Source organism: Eurosta solidaginis, chromosome 4 (genome assembly GCF_040869045.1).
Source record: "Eurosta solidaginis isolate ZX-2024a chromosome 4, ASM4086904v1, whole genome shotgun sequence".
NCBI classification, from domain to species: domain Eukaryota; kingdom Metazoa; phylum Arthropoda; class Insecta; order Diptera; family Tephritidae; genus Eurosta; species Eurosta solidaginis.
In genome coordinates, this window is record NC_090322.1 from 2777672 (window position 1) to 2793989 (window position 16318).

The 16318-nt window shown below is 40.5% G+C and overlaps 1 protein-coding gene across 2 annotated transcripts in view; it reads right to left on the reverse strand.

Moving 5' to 3' along the window:
* Positions 1-16318, reverse strand: part of eag (ether a go-go) — a 166127-nt gene that overhangs the window by 53284 nt on the left and 96525 nt on the right. For both annotated transcript variants that reach the window (XM_067779544.1, XM_067779543.1), the window contains exons 3-4: positions 9531-9651; positions 1292-1404 (exon numbers count right to left, since the gene is read on the reverse strand). In XM_067779544.1, the coding sequence (XP_067635645.1) occupies positions 1292-1404; positions 9531-9651 (234 nt within the window). The remainder of the gene's footprint in view (positions 1-1291; positions 1405-9530; positions 9652-16318) is intronic.

Consider the following 16318-nt stretch of genomic DNA (forward strand, 5'->3'; position numbering starts at 1 on the left):
GTATAGGTATACGAAGCTTGGTTCACAGCGAACAAACAGACAAACTACCCTTTATACTTCATATTTTTTAATGATGAATAAAAGATAATATTTAAAAGTTAAATTACAATTAATCAATCAATCTAGTAATTCTTTAAATTCCTATCTGTGTAAACCAAAATTTTATAATTTCTAACCACCCTTTTATAGATATTGTGACGAATATTAGTGACACTAAGTGATACTCACATCACTAATCTGATACTAAGTAAACAAAGCCACAAAAACAACAAAGCAAGTAGTCACTTGTATTTACATAAACGAATCAATCATTATGTCTACACATATTTACGCACACGCAGCGGAGAGGAACGCACAAACACATGCATATATCTTATCTGAGATGCTCACAAAAGTAGGCAATCATTTGTGCAAGTATCACTCACATATACACGCGCATATGAGAAGCTATAACGTGCATCTGTAGTTATAGCTGGTAATTTTATATCTGGTAACTAAGTTAAATTCTAGAAACGCCTAGAAGTATGCGAACGAGGAAATCACAGAGTATAAAAGGAGGTAAAGCTGAGAACCAGTAATTAATCGCTATCTGTCGATAAGTAGAAGTGTTATTGTGGAAGTAGTCTAATAAAGACCATTCTGCATTATTAAATATTGAAGTTATTTATTCAACAGTTTAGTGATTCGAACGTTAGCAGAAGGTTGCAAATAAGCGGATTTTCCAAAAAACCGTTACAATATATTTACATTAGATGCTAGCGAATGCTGCTTTTTAAACCGTTTTATTTCACCATTTCATCTAATTCAATATGTACGCATGTTTTGTAATAGCCTGTTCGCGCTGAACGCGTATTTCAACGTTTGGTTCACAGCGAACAAACACACAAACCCCTTTTTTATTTCATTTTTGTTTAAAAAATTTTTGTTATATGAGAGAGAAATTAACTATTGTTTTTTGATGCAGAAAGAAAGTAAATATTTCAAAGTTTAGCAGCAAATAAGAAATCAGTCCAGCGTTTATTTTTTGACTACCCGCTGTGTAAATAACAGTTTCTTGATTTTTTAACAAGAGAGCCAGTAGTATGCATCACCTCGATGTTTTAAATTTGGGTTATATTAATTTGTACATATATTCACTATAGAAAACTACGTTTGTTTATTACGCCTTTTTATGAGTACTAGCAAATATGACTTCAACTAAAAACGGACTTTAGCATGTCCTTTAATTTCAAGGCTAGAAAATTTTGCAACTTTCAGTTAAAAGAAGTAAGAATTGCGTTTCTCTACTCACTATTCTTTTTGTATAATAAAATTTCGAATTGATCCTGTTGCTGATTCTCCAATGTGTACTCCAACCGCGCCACTGTTTCTTTGTCCGTCAGCTCGCCGTACATGAAGCCACATCTGGAATAAGAAAAAAATATTGAATATGAGAAACTGCCCAATAAGAGAGTAGCTCAAAATACTTGAAGTATTTATAACGTGGATTCAGATGAGATTAAATATTTAGGCTAATAATTAGCATCCCTGCACAGCTTTCACATACTGAAATGACTGGGACATTTTATGAACTTTTAAGTTAGATTTCCGTACTTGTTTCGAAAACGGTGCAAGGCTATTTCTGAGGCAGTTCATGCTTATTTTTGTAGCATATATAAAATTTTTGTACTATTTTCTTTTCGAATCCATGTACTATAATCAACTTAAATGCTGCTAACGAATGCTATGACCTATGACTTATTTTCCTGCGCTTAAGCGTGGCCGGTCTAACAAAATCGCTTAACTCGCTTTGCAATTTCTGGCTCAAGGTCTATAAACAGTCCTAAATTAAACTTTTTTTTTAAACAAATATCCAAGCATTGTCTGTTTATTTGTATGCAAAGCTTTTTGTAAAATTGCTTGTAGGCCCTAGAGCCAAACAACGTTCAAGCACTTTGAACACCTTGCCACGATATGCAGCATGCTTGCGCCTTTCAACTGTATCTACCGCATCTAATTGACGCCAGAATGAATGCGTTGACTAAAATCTGCGCGTAGGTAATACAACAGGTACCTTGCACAGGCCTCTCCGCACCCTCACCTCTCACCACGCAATTAGCGCCAGCTACAAGAAGTGCCTGATTTACCTGCAAAATATGCCGTAAATGTTTACTATGGCTGTAAGCAGTTCATTTTCTAAAAAAAATAAAAATAGTACAACAGTTGCAAATTTTGATACAACGTTCTCACGTGCAAACGCACACACACACACACACATTTAAACAAATATTTGTTGCTAACTAAGCTAACAAGCCCATGTATACCTCATTCAATCCTTTTGCGCCCAAAGGCTGCTTTTCGGTCGTTTTCTTGCTCTCTGCGCATTTCTCTTCAGCCCCCGCTATTTAACTTAGCGTAGGTTGTAAATTAGCTTCGCTTTAGACGCTTGGCATGCGCCCATCTTGCTATAGAAGCTGTAAATTGGCTTTTAGGGGTCAACAGCTGCTGCCCATTGCAATGATTTGTGTGTTTTTTGTATTCGTCATTTTATCATGTTGTGTTTTTTTTTATGTGTTGTCCTTGCTGGGGTTTTGCAGTTTTGCGGTACTCATTTCCGCTGTGGCTCGCAAACCATTTGTCAGTGCTTAATCATTTTGCTCTCCGCGTTTGGCTTTGCTCTATTTGCTATGGTAATTTCTTTGCTTTTCTTAGCATTTTTGTTTTGCCATTCTGGCGGCGATTTACCTCAGTTATTTTTTAATGTCCTTGTGTACTTTGCCCCTTTCTGTTTTTTGTGTTTGTTTGTTTGTATGAATGTGTGAATCTGTGTGAGGTTGTGCTCTATGAACTGCGCTGATTTCGCAAACCCTACCATTTAGTGCTGTCTGCTATGGCCTAAAAAACTATACCTTTGATTTACTATTTGCTTTTAAAAGCCTATTTAACCTTATTTATATCGTTTAAAATATTTACTTTTGTGTTTTTTTTGTAAACTTTCTCACCTCTACATAATTATTTCTTTACTTAAATTGTATTGAAATCCATTTAAGTTACAATTCCTTTTTTTGTATCAAGTGAGTAAGTTTGTCAGTGATTTTAAAGCTTTTGCTAACTCTGTTTTACGTTGTAAAATTACGCATAAAATTAGATGTGGTTTATGGCGAAATAAGGAATTTTTTTGAGCTAGCATGAAGTCCAGTTGAACACACCAAAAAGTATTCCTCACCGTTTGCCTATTTTGTATATGAAATGCAAGCACCAAAGGTGCGAAAAAAATGACATTACCGTTAGTGGGGTATTCAAGGGCTGAGTCTACGAAAGACAAACAGTCGTTGAGAGTTGAACTTGATGTGATGATAGACTGGTTTTAAACTATATAGCACCGATTTCGACATAGGGTAAAAACCATGTAGTACGCACTAAGCGAATCTTTTTACTTGGCGCGCTGTAGCACTCTGATGGTTCTTTGATAGACGTAAAACATATTTTTGATTTGTGAGTGCTGTCATAGCCGTCCAAAAAGCGCACCGCAGTGTTTTCAAACTAAAGATTACAGAAGAGGAGTTTAGGCATACATCCCATAGTTAATAAAAGCTGATGTTTTATACGGTTTATTGTCATATTGAAAACTCTATCTGTAAAATTTTTTATATAAGTAACTGTCGGCAGAAAAACACACAGAGCGGATGAAGTGGGCTCTTCTTTGATAGATTAAAGAACATTAAAGAACTTCGGAAGAGCCATGGAGGATGATGAATTCAGCCCACGACAGCCATTTCTATGTACCGGAGCGACTCGCGATTTTTCCGGACCAAGGGCTGTCATTTCAGTGTAACCCCATTTAATTTGTTGCGTCCCACAAAAGTTAGTATCCTCCAAGCAGATCCTTGCAGCTGAATTGCTCCATACTCTCTTGCTCCGGGAGGATGATGAACCCATCCGCGCTCCAGAGAAATGATTTTGCTAAAAAAACTAGTTCAGCCCGCTAAGCGATATGAAGTAAAACCGCCTAACAAGAAGCACATTTTTTGTGTCGCTTTGGAAAACGCAGCTATTATTTATTGGTCATTCTTAGTGCTGAGCTTACTCTGCATTTCTAAAATGTATGAAGAAAATTAGATCAGCAAATTAGGGAAGTAAATCTAAAGAAATCCATAGCCTTATAAAAAAATGAAAATTCTGAATAAACAGCCTTCATTAATATCTCAGAAGTTTTCAGTAGCACAATATGATTGACATTCATATAAGTCCGGTCTGAAGATATCGTTAGCCAAAGCTGATGGAAAGCTAATACAAATACGTTTATTTAGCCCTAACCAGGCAAGTGTGCTTATCTAGGACCTACCTTAAACAAATAATAGAGCAAAACAAGGGTGGTGGCAATAAAGATCATTTAAAAGTTGTTTTAAAGCCAATTTCCATCTATGGTTTTGTACTCTGACAGCCGTACACCATACAAGTGACAGCAGTGACTTGATTCAGCAAACTGCATCGAATAGTTTGGGTCAGAATAACTGGTGCGATTGAAATGTTCACTGCCAGAGCATTTACAGCCTACTCTATTGGAAGCAAGAGGCCGAGCTTAGACCATAAAGAACTCAAAATTTCTATGAGCTAAATAGCGGCACAATAAAACGGGCCATATTAAGATCATTCATAGACAATGATGTATTACAACTTCATGAGGCAATGGCTCCGAGGGTACATAGTGCTCATATAAAATCGTTTCCGCGATGGTCGGCCTAGTAACTTAATGGCGCCTGCTGCTAGAACGTATCGGATGTATAACCTGCGAAAGACAAACCAACATCGATTACACTCTACAAATCTTCAGGGAGTGTGTTTACCACTACAACAAGAAGATGTCACCAATTGTGAATTAGGCGATGAAGCGCCGGTTTATATTTTCTGCTAATGCAGATACTCTCCTATCTAGGTGTACTTGCTCATAAACCTTTCGTAATGTATGAAGTAAATGCTCAAATTGATTTGGTCTCCATATTCAGTAAAAATCTAAAAGAGGATATAATTGCAGGTCCCGAAAAAAAATAATAGTTTCCCAAATCATTAACGTCACGTGAATATAATTTTTTCTTATGCGGGCCTGGGTTACTCTTAAGTGAGGGTTTGATCAGCTCTTTATTTGGGTCTACTACGTTATCCCCAAAACCAAAATCCCCATTTTATGTGTGAAATAAATTTCAATTAGGTTTAAAATCGCCGCGACCAAAAAAGGCTAATAATCCATACTAACTTTCTGCCTAGGCGGCCTTCGGCTGCGCTTATAAAAAATAACCCTGGGCTACGCCATGCCAAGTCCGGGTGTGTGGTATAACCGTGGCTACCGCCACGGTGATGTCCTTCTGCGTAGTACACGCTTCTGTTAGCTTGTTCGAATTAGAACGACTAGCAGTGAATATATAGTTATACATACATAAATATGAATGAAAGAGGAAAGAGATATTGCTATTTTTACACGGTCATGATGTGTATCATAGCATTGGGATTTTGTGTTTGGGGATTTTGGTTTTTGGAATTTTGTATTTGGGGATTTTGAATTGGTGTTTGGGTATTTTTATTTTTTTTTTTGTGGGATTTTGAGTTTGGGTATATCACTAATCTTCGTAATTATCGGAAGCGCCGGTTAATTTCTCTAATAAAGAATGGCGCCCAGTGGGGGGCTTTATCGTAACAGATAAAGGAAACTAGCGCATAAAACACTCAATCTACTCGAATGGGTCAACGTTTTATAACTTTCTACCTTTAATAAAAAGCATCAAACTGTGTGTTTTTTGTTTTTGTTCAGTTATCATTAATACAGACTTAAGACCAGCATTTAGTCTCATTTTAATTACGACTCGCCAAACACATTTTCCTATTTAATTTTTTTTGCGATATACCCAACATAACGTCATAAGTTTTACTGAGCAAACCTCACCGATAACAGTTTCAATGAAATGACACAAAAGTTCCCATTTAAAGCGCCTAAAAATAGGCAACAACGTTCCATATAACTAAATATCTAAACAAATGTGGGTAAATGCATATCAAATTCAGTTTCATGTGTGTGCGGCGCATTCTCGTCGTATGCGCCTACATTGTCTATTTGCTTACATACAATCTAGCACAAATATATATGTAGTAAGTCAATATATCAAGAGCTGCAAGTCGTCAATTGCTTTGTGTTCGTTCTATTTCAAAGTAAGCGGCTTAGTGGATTTTATTCAATATTATTTGATTTTGTTTGTTTTGCGATTGTAATTGTTATTGGCTGTTGTGTTTGCTATTATTAAATTGTTGTTGTGAGTGTTGGTTTTGTCACGCGCACGCTGACTGAGGCTGCGGCTACATGCTGTGGGTTGGAATTGTGGTATACTTTTGGTGTTGTTGTTGTTAGCTTTGTTTGCTTACTATCCCGCTGCTTGTTTTGGAAATATTGCGCTAGTGAGCATTTCGCTAACATACATACACATACATTATTGTATGTATGTATGTAAAGTGATGTAGTTTATTCAAAAATTCAAATCGCATTTCTTTTCAAGTAAAATAAACTTTCTGCCTTGCCTGCTTGCAAATACGCATCTCATTTGTAAATATTCAATAAAAAACGCCAATCATTTGCATGTCGAACTCGCATTTGCAATTTGTAAATAGGTTTGTTCTTACACACATACGCACGCACACATAAATAATCACGACCTTCTGTATCAAAACCGCTTTTCGTCCATTCGTCTCTCAGTCCAGCGCTTATACTGCATCTACATATGTGTGTATGTATGTGCGTATGTATGCAGCATATGACATAACCAACATCGCTGTGCCATTGCCCTAGTAAGGACTTTCTCCATAGTTTTCATTGTGGCATTCATGTAAACAATTTTCAACTTTCTCTCCTACGTCAGCAACCCACGTTCACCAAAGTATTTGCGTAAATCTTTTTGTTTTCTCTTTTCTATTTGTTTTATTGGCTTTTAAGTTCGATTTTATACGTACAATACCCACATTACTTCTCCATCCGCTTGTTCTCATATGTATTGCTGACTTGTCATAAAAAATAGAAACCCTTTTACTTTTGTTTTATCGAATTTATTTATTTGGTCTTTGCTCCGATTTTTTGCTTGTTATTGTTTTCGTTTGTTATGACAACTTTTGTGACCAAAATCATAATACCAAACATTGACAAGCATATGTGGGTATAAAAGTTATTGTTTCATGTTAAACGTTATTTTTAAGACTCGGCTTTTTTCATGTCACTGGCAAAATTGCATCTTTTATAGGCAGCGGCCCACATGGCGCATGAGTGAGATTATTTGTTTAAAATTATATTTTTTTTTTCTGCAAATAGATAACTGACAAGTAGCTTTTAAAACATAGATTCGTAGATCGAATGACGTTACGAATTTGTTAGACCACCGCACACCCCCTAATATCCCCTTTGGTGCCCACTCATCAATTATAGCTGAATATAGCCCAGATCTATCCTAAGCTAACCGCGCCAATTATGCAGTTAGTCGTTGCATTTCCCCCAATTATGCTAAAATAACAGCCATAACTATTCTTCGCTCAAGTTTAATCAGTCCACATTTGCCTTTGGCCTGAGGTCTCCATAGTTTTCATTGAACGAAAATTAAAAACAATCGCTTAGTGACATTTTTAGTTTTAACCCTTAACCTGTTTAGCATACCTGCCAGCCTCTCATCATAAAGAAGTGTCAGCGCTTATAGCCCACGCCTTCTAATTATCAATTGCCTTAGACTTAGTTCCCAGATTCTTCAGTCAAGCAGGGTTCTTTATTTTATAAGATACTGGTCCTCTGATCCTTTGCCATCTATGAAAACGCAGCAAGATCAGAGAAACTGGAGCGCTAAGGTTGTGTGCTACGGCGGCGCTTAACTTAGTATTAGCTAAATTTCCGTTATTTCTTTGCATTGGTCCCTCTGAAACAGAATCAGCCTCAATATTGAAAGAGCTTGCATACTGGAACTAGGACCAGTATAGCTAAAGTTTGAACCTGAACGGACACTCATTAGAATATCAAACTGCCTTTCGTGTTATCTGAAATAATACATAAGCTTTAAGGTGCGTTTCCAATTGCGAAGAGACTGCAGATGTGACATTGTTTGCACAGAAGAGGTATTCTCATGCGTTCAAATTGATTGTGGTGTCGGGGAAGTTGTTCTACTGAAGTAATCGTAGCTTGTGCTGCCCATCTGTATCCTAAACTCAGTTAGCAGCTTTTACGCTTAAGAAGCTGCTATCGAGACGTTTGCAATATCCTGCTAAAAAATGTAATAAGATTTCGAGGATAATGCATATGCTCGTACAGAGTTTGTAGATTTTAATTCCAAATTGCATATTCTAAGCTAGTCACTGACTCTAATAGCATGCTACTCTTATGAAAGCTGTAAGATTGCAAAACAAACATGGCTCGGGTTATTTAAAAATGCAGCTGGAAGCCTGCAAAGTAGATATGCAAAAAAGAAATCTATCTTTAAACTAGCTGCCACAATAGGTGAGGTTACGTTGAAGTAGATGTCGCGGGAGCTAACATAGGGCAGTGGCTGTTTGCGATATCACGAAAAGACTTGATAAAGGCTGCCAAGTCCTTGATGCTATATTCTACGAACCTGGCGTACATTATACAGAAAAGGTGCTCCATGATCTCTTTCAGCAATAGCGTGCATGTGGCGAGCGGCAAAGCTGAGCGTTCTTTGTCAGGAAGAGTGTGCCAGGCCGTACCCTGCCTAGCGAGCGCGTCTGCAATGCAGTTTGCCTCGGTGTCCCCGGAACCCATGTGATGTGTACATGGATCTGTTGAGCCATCTCTTGCAGAGACAGTAATCGACAGTGAGTTCAGAATTGAAAGAGTACGACGCAATGATGTCCACTTGACTGTTGCAGATAATAAAGATTTCGTTGACGATGGGTAGCGATTTCCATGAGGGCTGATACTGATACTTCTGCCCTGAAGACACTATATTATTGGGATAGACTGAAGGAGTGTTGAAGGTATAGGTCCCTTGAATATACGCCTCCTCGAACTCTTACGTTTAGCTTAGCACCTTCAGTGTATAAGAAAATGCTGCCGTTAGCAGAAAGGCACCTAATACCCAATCCTCCGCAACTGTTGTGGTCATACAGCGATTTATGCTTTTAGGGGGAAAACTATATTTGTTTGGTATGCAAGAGTGTCCTAAAGTTCTTGTTTTCTAATTGTGCAACTCACTTAAATGCAGATCTGACGTGGCCACTGCTCGGTAAACAGCTGGTTCCAAGAGTAGGAGTGATCGGAGGAGCATTCTAGGCGTTGTTCTTAGAGCACCAATTATGCTTATCAAACAACATCTGTGGATTTTATTCAACAAGTTTGGGACATTTTATGCTTATCTATACAGAATTAGAGGATAAAGACAACTTCGAATCGTTATAAAAAATCTTAAAACATCGCCGTGGTAAACAACTTTTTAGATCAAATCCAGTTCTTTGAAGTTTGTCGCAGTTAAAATTAAAAAATTTTTTTTAAGTATAGTAATTGTTGTTATATAACTCACCTGCATGACTTTTGCATGACTTCGGCACGATTATAGCCACTAATCTTACAGAAGGACTCATTGCAATAGACAATCGGAAAATCCACAATCTGTGCGTTGGCCAATAGAAATGAACTGTCCGCTGTAAGAGAGAAGAAAAAATTTATAAATTATGTAATGACAGAGAGCGAGAAAAAAGTGATAAAACAAAAATTATGAATCCTTTTTTAATTGTGTATTTGTACTTGACACAAAAAAAATAATTTATTTAGATAAAAGTGCTTGATCTTTCGGGTGATACACGGCGTATGAGTAATATTTTGTCTTATAAGCATGTTAGTAACCGTGTTTTTTTTTACACGCGTATACGTTTCGTTTGCGCGTGAAACAAAACGCCTATCCTTGCTTAGCTAATGCTTAGGAGACCCATCTAGCGGCAGTGGTTAAACAACTAGCTACAGCTACAGGGTGTACCTCTGGCTGAGCTCAGGCCAAGGGGGTCACTGCTGGCGGACAGTGAACGGCCTATTAATTAGGTTAGCTGCGAATATCAAATAAGCAGCCCTCGACCAAGGGCGGCTGGTGAGGAGGGTTTGGCTTAAAAGGCCTAAACACCCTGAGAGCCTCCAGTGGCAGGGCGAGTAGATGCCGCCCTGAATTAAGCATCCACAGCCTAGTGCGGGGTTGCTTCGAGGGAATACCTACCCAAGATAGGGAAGCAACTATACGACGTGGGATACACACTCAGGAAGGTAAAGAGGTAAATTATTTGTAAATTTAAGGCGATTGTCACATTAAGACTGAGCCCAGTAAGGTCTTAATGAAGGTATACTGGAATCAACGACTCGGATATGTTTGTTAAGGGCTGGCGAATGTGGCATTCGGAAATCTCAGTACACGACTTGACACACCGTCGAAATGACTTTCCGGTTAATGTCCCATTCGTCTCCGTCCCGTTAAAACCTTGGCAGGCCTTGGGGTACGTTCAAAGTCCGTCATCATTAAGTTGGTGGTGCAGGTTCGGTTGAGATCCTCCCGATTAATACTGATCTGGCTCTGAAAGCAGTCTTCATGAGGGACTGCGTCAACCTTCACGTGGCCTCCCTGCCTTCGCATAGACAACCACGGGATCTATATAGGTAACTGCACACTCGGACCAAGATAGCGGCCTCAAGTGGGGACCCAATTAAATAAATGATGAGCAACAACAATACTAAAATAAAAAACCAAACACAGGAGAATGAAATGGCGTTCAATCCATTTGTAGGAAGGAAGCTAGCTCGCTCTCCAGAAGGGCGTGGCCCATCGGCTGGGGGCCTTAACATTTCGTCGCAAGTGGTAACGAAACCCAAAGGAGCGGAGGCCGAAAGCAAGCAAGGAGCGTTGTCGCCGGGTGCTACACCGAAGCTTTGCAAAAAGAACTCCGACAGCAAGGCTCAAACGGGCACACCATTATTAAGTGAGCTAATTAAGCAGGCGTCAGCTGCGTTAAATCAGCAAAACCCCCCTGGAGAAAAAAAGATGACCAAGCTAGGCAAGGCGATTGAGGACTTGATGCAGTTCTTCATAGGGCGTAATAATATACACGCGGAAATCAAGCGCTTGGCCTCCGTAATAAAAGTGCTGTACATCGAGTCGGCCCTAGAGGTAAAGAATTTAGAACATAAATTGGGTGCAAGCGAATGCGCCAAGGATAGAAGTCCATCACCCCCAGGAAAGCGACCGAGGAATAATTCGTACTCGACCAAGGAGGACAACGTGGTAAAACCCACTACTACTCTAAAAGATGTCTTACCAGGGCACGTGGGTGGTCACAAACGACGGCACGAAACGCAAGAGAAGACGGGGCGGAAAGAGGAAACTGCAGCCCAAAAGACGGGAGAGTGGCAGTTAGCCAAAAAGAAGAGCAAGAAAAAATCACTTAAGGCTAGGCCGGATGCAATCATCATTTCCCAGGCGGGGGATGCGACGTACGCCGACATATTGCGTAAAGTGAGAAGATGCGACGAATTAAAATCCCTGGGTGATGACGTCAAAACGATTAGAAGAACGGCGAAAGGAGAGCTGTTACTAGAGCTGAAAAAATCGCAAGATGGGAAAACAAGCGCGTACCAAGCAGAAATTGAAGCGGTACTAAAGGACTCGGCTAAAGTTATAACAAAGTCCCAAATGGTCACGCTACAGTGCAGAGATCTCGATGAGATTACTACGCCCGAGGAGATTTGCAACGCCCTCCACCAGCAATGCAACATCAAACTTCCAGATGTGGCCGCCATAAAAAGCATACGCACAGGGTACAGTGGCACGAAGTCGGCACTTATAAGCCTTACAGCGGATGATGCCAAGGCGGTTCTTAATACGCAAAGAATCCGGGTAGGATGGGATTCCTGCCGAATTAGAGAGCTCAAGCAAGAAAAACGCTGTTATAGGTGCTGGGGCTACGGGCATATAGCTCAGAAATGTAAGGAGACTGTAGATAGGTCTAACCTATGCAGGAAATGCGGCCAGGAAGGTCATAAGGCTGCATGTTGCGAAAATGCACCGAAATGCGCGCTATGTGGGGGACAACATTCAGCAGGCAGTTTTAAATGCCCACAACGAGAGGGCAGCAAAATGACTGTCTCATGAGGGTATTGCAGCTCAATTTAAACCATTGCGAGGCAGCCCAAGAGCTATTATCCCAAACAGTCTATGAAGGAGGATATGACATAGTGGTACTCTCTGAACAATACAAAAATCGCCAGGAGCAGGGTTGGCTCTCAGATTCAGCAGGGAAAGCCTCAATTTGGGCACCAGGGAAATTTCTCCCACAGGAAATTATGACGCCAACGGTAGCAGGATTCACGTGGGCAAAAATCAACGGTATATACGTATTCAGTTGCTATGCCCCTCCGAGCATGACCATCGCCGAGTTCGAAGACATGATATACGGGATCACCATTGAAGCACGAGGTAAACACCCGCTTTTAGTGTGTGGAGACTTCAATGCATGGTCATCTGTGTGGGGAAGTAGACGAACCAACGAAAGAGGGAGAGTTCTCCTCGAAAGTCTTACTTCTTTGAGGCTAGAACTCCTAAATGAACCAGGGATATATACCTTCGATACAGGTACCAGACGATCGATAATAGATCTCACCTTCGCTAGCAGCGAAATAGCAAGACGAGCAAAATGGTCCATAAGCAACGTCTACACACACAGCGACCATAAAGCTATTAGCGTAGAGCTGCTCGAAACTCCACGAACGGTAGCAGCAAGAAATCGACAAAGTAGGAAATGGAAACAGCACCTTTTCGACCCACAAATATTTGACATTATCTGGAAGGACGCCATAGTACGAGAATCGCATGCGGAAGACCAGTCGGTTCAAATCACTAAGTTGCTATGTATGGCATGTGATGCTGCCATGCCCAGAAGTCGCGGAAAAGCACAGCGCACTCCGGTATATTGGTGGAATGACGAAATTGCGGAAGAGCGTAGAAAATGCCACAAAGCACGAAGAATAGCGCAGAGGGCACGCTCATCACCACGATATGCAGAGCTACACAGCACCTATGTCGCACAAAGAAAGGCACTTAAAAATGCCATAAAAAAGAGCAAGAAGTTATGCTTTAGGGAACTGCTGGATAATGTCGACCTAGATCCTTGGGGATCAGCCTACAGAACTGTGATGGCCAAAGTTAAAGGACCGATATCACAGCAACCTACGTGCCCGATACTGATGAATATTATTGTTGAAACACTTTTCCCGGCGCAAGATCGCTGGACTTATCCAAGCGAGGATCTAGAAAGTACGGAAATTCCGCAAATTACAGAGCAAGAGGTGCTGGACGCTGCAAAAAGAGTTGCTGATCAATCTGCTGACAAATCCCCAGGACCCGACGAAGTACCAAACATAGCCCTTAAAGCCGCGATTACAACTAGGGCTACATTATTTACTGATTTTTTAATGCCTGTATGCAAGAAGGTGTGTTCCCTCGCCAGTGGAAACGACAAAGACTGGTCCTATTGCTGAAACGTGGTAAACAGCCGGACCAACCATCCTCATATAGGCCACTTTGTATGCTGGATTCCCTAGGGAAGATTTTCGAGCGTATAATTAGTGAGCGCCTACAGCTGACTCTAGAAAGACCAGAGGCTTATCGAATAGTCAATATGGATTTCGCAAATCAAGATCCACCGTAGATGCAATACAAACAGTCGTCAATATAGCTAGAGAAGCTATCTCTGGAGGCCAAAATAAAAGGAAGCTGCGAACTGGATGCAGATAATGGCAGCGCTGCAAAGCTTCGGCACTCCAGCTTACTTACGCAGAATTATAGGTAGCTATCTTAAAGACAGAGTACTTCTTTTTGACACGGATCAAGGAGCTAAAGAGTACAAAATCACAGGAGGCGTCCCACAGGGATCTGTTCTCGGTCCAACGGTTTGGAATGTAATGTATGACGGGGTGCTAAAGATTGATCTACCAGAAAACACGCGAATTGTGGGATATGCTGATGATATTGCAGTGGTAGTAGTGGCCAAGAAACTGGACCTGCTTCAAGCATTATGTAATGACGCCGTAGCAAGAATAAAGGAATGGCTGACCAATACAGGACTGGAGTTGGCTAGCCAAAAGACGGAAGTGGTATTAGTAAGCTCCAAACGGTCGGCGAACGAGTTAGTCTTAACTGTCGGGGATCATCAAATCACCTCAAAGGATTCCTTAAAATACTTAGGAATGCACATTAACTCTAAGTTAACTTCAAAGAGCACTTCAGAGCGGTGGGGGAGAAAATTACCAAAGTTAATGGATCACTTATGCGAATAATGCCTAACATTGGTGGTCCGAGCGAAGCTATACGTCAGCTATTGTCCACAGTAACCAGCTCAATAATACTATACGCAGCACCAGTGTGGTATGGATCTAAACAGACCCATCAAAAATATATATTAGCAGCGTACCGACTTGCTTCTTTAAGAATAGCAAGTGCTTATCGGATGGTGTCCGACGACGCGATCCTGGTTCTAGCCCGGAAAATCCCAGTGGACTTACTGGCAAGCGAAATGGCCGATCTGTATAACACTAATATCGAGCGGCCATCTGAAGAAGACAAGAAAAGAGCAAGGACACAAACAATAGCTAAGTGGCAAGAACGGTGGGAGGCCTCGAGTAAAGGGCGTTGGACTTTCACACTAGTTTGGAACGTAGCTCAATGTAATGAGCGGAAGCACGGCGAACTGAACTACCATCTCACGCAGATAATGAGTGGACATGGCGGTTTCAAAGAGTATTTATGGAAGCGTAGGATAGAGGAAGATGCTCATTGCCCAATGTGTACCACAGAGTTAGAAAACGCAGAACACGTCATGTTCTACTGCCCCCGTTTCCACGAAGAAAGACTCACCTTGCATGGAGTCTTTGGGGAGGAACCTACCACGAGAAATTTAGTTTCACATATGTGCAGCAGGAAAGAATGCTGGACTGCAGTGAGCAAAATGGCATTTATAGTAATGACACGCCTGATGGATGCTGAGAGGGAGCGCAGAGAAATGCGCATGCGAAGCAGTGGCGATTAAATGGACACTCAGAGCAAATAGCGGGAACCTGGACGCAGGGACAACAGTAGGCTCTTAAAAAATGAGAAATATGGAACGCCACCCTGAAGTAATGCGAAAGTGGTGCCGGGGTGGGCGACGGTTCCAGAACGGGGCTGTTTTTTAGTCTACGGACACACGGTTGCTGCGACGGCAGCAATTATGGTGCATTAGGCATTTTTCAGCCTCCCCGCAAAAAAAAAAAAAAAAAAAAAGCTACAGGGGAGACACAACCCTCTGTTGTATTTCTGTGTATAACATATAACTGAATCAGTTGTGGTAGATAGTGGACGAGCATAGAATACATGGAATTAGTGCAGAGGGTGAAACATGGACACATATTTCAGTTACATCTGAGTATAATGCGTATTGAAATTTAGTAGTACTAATTTTATGCGTAGCAATTTCAGAGGTGTATTTAAAGTTTGTCGCTTAGCAGTCCATATAAAGTTTAAGCGTATAGACGTTTACGTGTAAAAAAAACACAGCTAGTTCTACTTCATCTAAGAATTTTCAATTCTTTGCTCTTGTGAATCCTAAATATTATAAGCTGAGATAAATTTATTGAGACGGTAGTATCTATGTCGTAACCATCTCAAACCACAAAGCTGCGTAGTAAGCACTTGTGCCTTCCTAATCCGCCAAAGGCTCATAGTTTTTTAGCGGGCCGAAACAAAGCATTTATCCTTCCGCTGCAAATACATACATACTTTAAAGGGCGTTATGCGCTTGCAAATAAATTTAAGATACTTCTCTAATGTTTAGTTAAGTTGCAAATCGCTGACGGCAAGCTAAGTCAATTTGCTACACATTTCAATGCAAAGTCGATTGGTTACTTTTCCGCTTTATTTATAGTGGAAGTGTCAATTTTTATTTACAAGCCATAAATAGTGAGGGCAATACACAAACTAATGTGAGTATGTATCTGAGGGAGGCAAACGATAGTGAAGCGCATATAAAAAGTGGATTCCATTGTCGATTTATTAGAATTTATTTGCGAGAGGATGAAAGCTAAATGAAATCGTTTATGTGAAAGGCAATAAATAGAAGACAAAGAAATGTCAGAGAAAGTGGTAGCGGAGAGAGGTGGGCAGATGACAATAAAGATAGCAAATAGAAGATGCGAACGAATTGTAACATTAAGATAATATTAAGTGCTCGTGCAGTAATTTCCAGCAGCATTCCAGCGCTTTTATAACGCCTTAAGGACATACAGCTGCGAGCATGAACA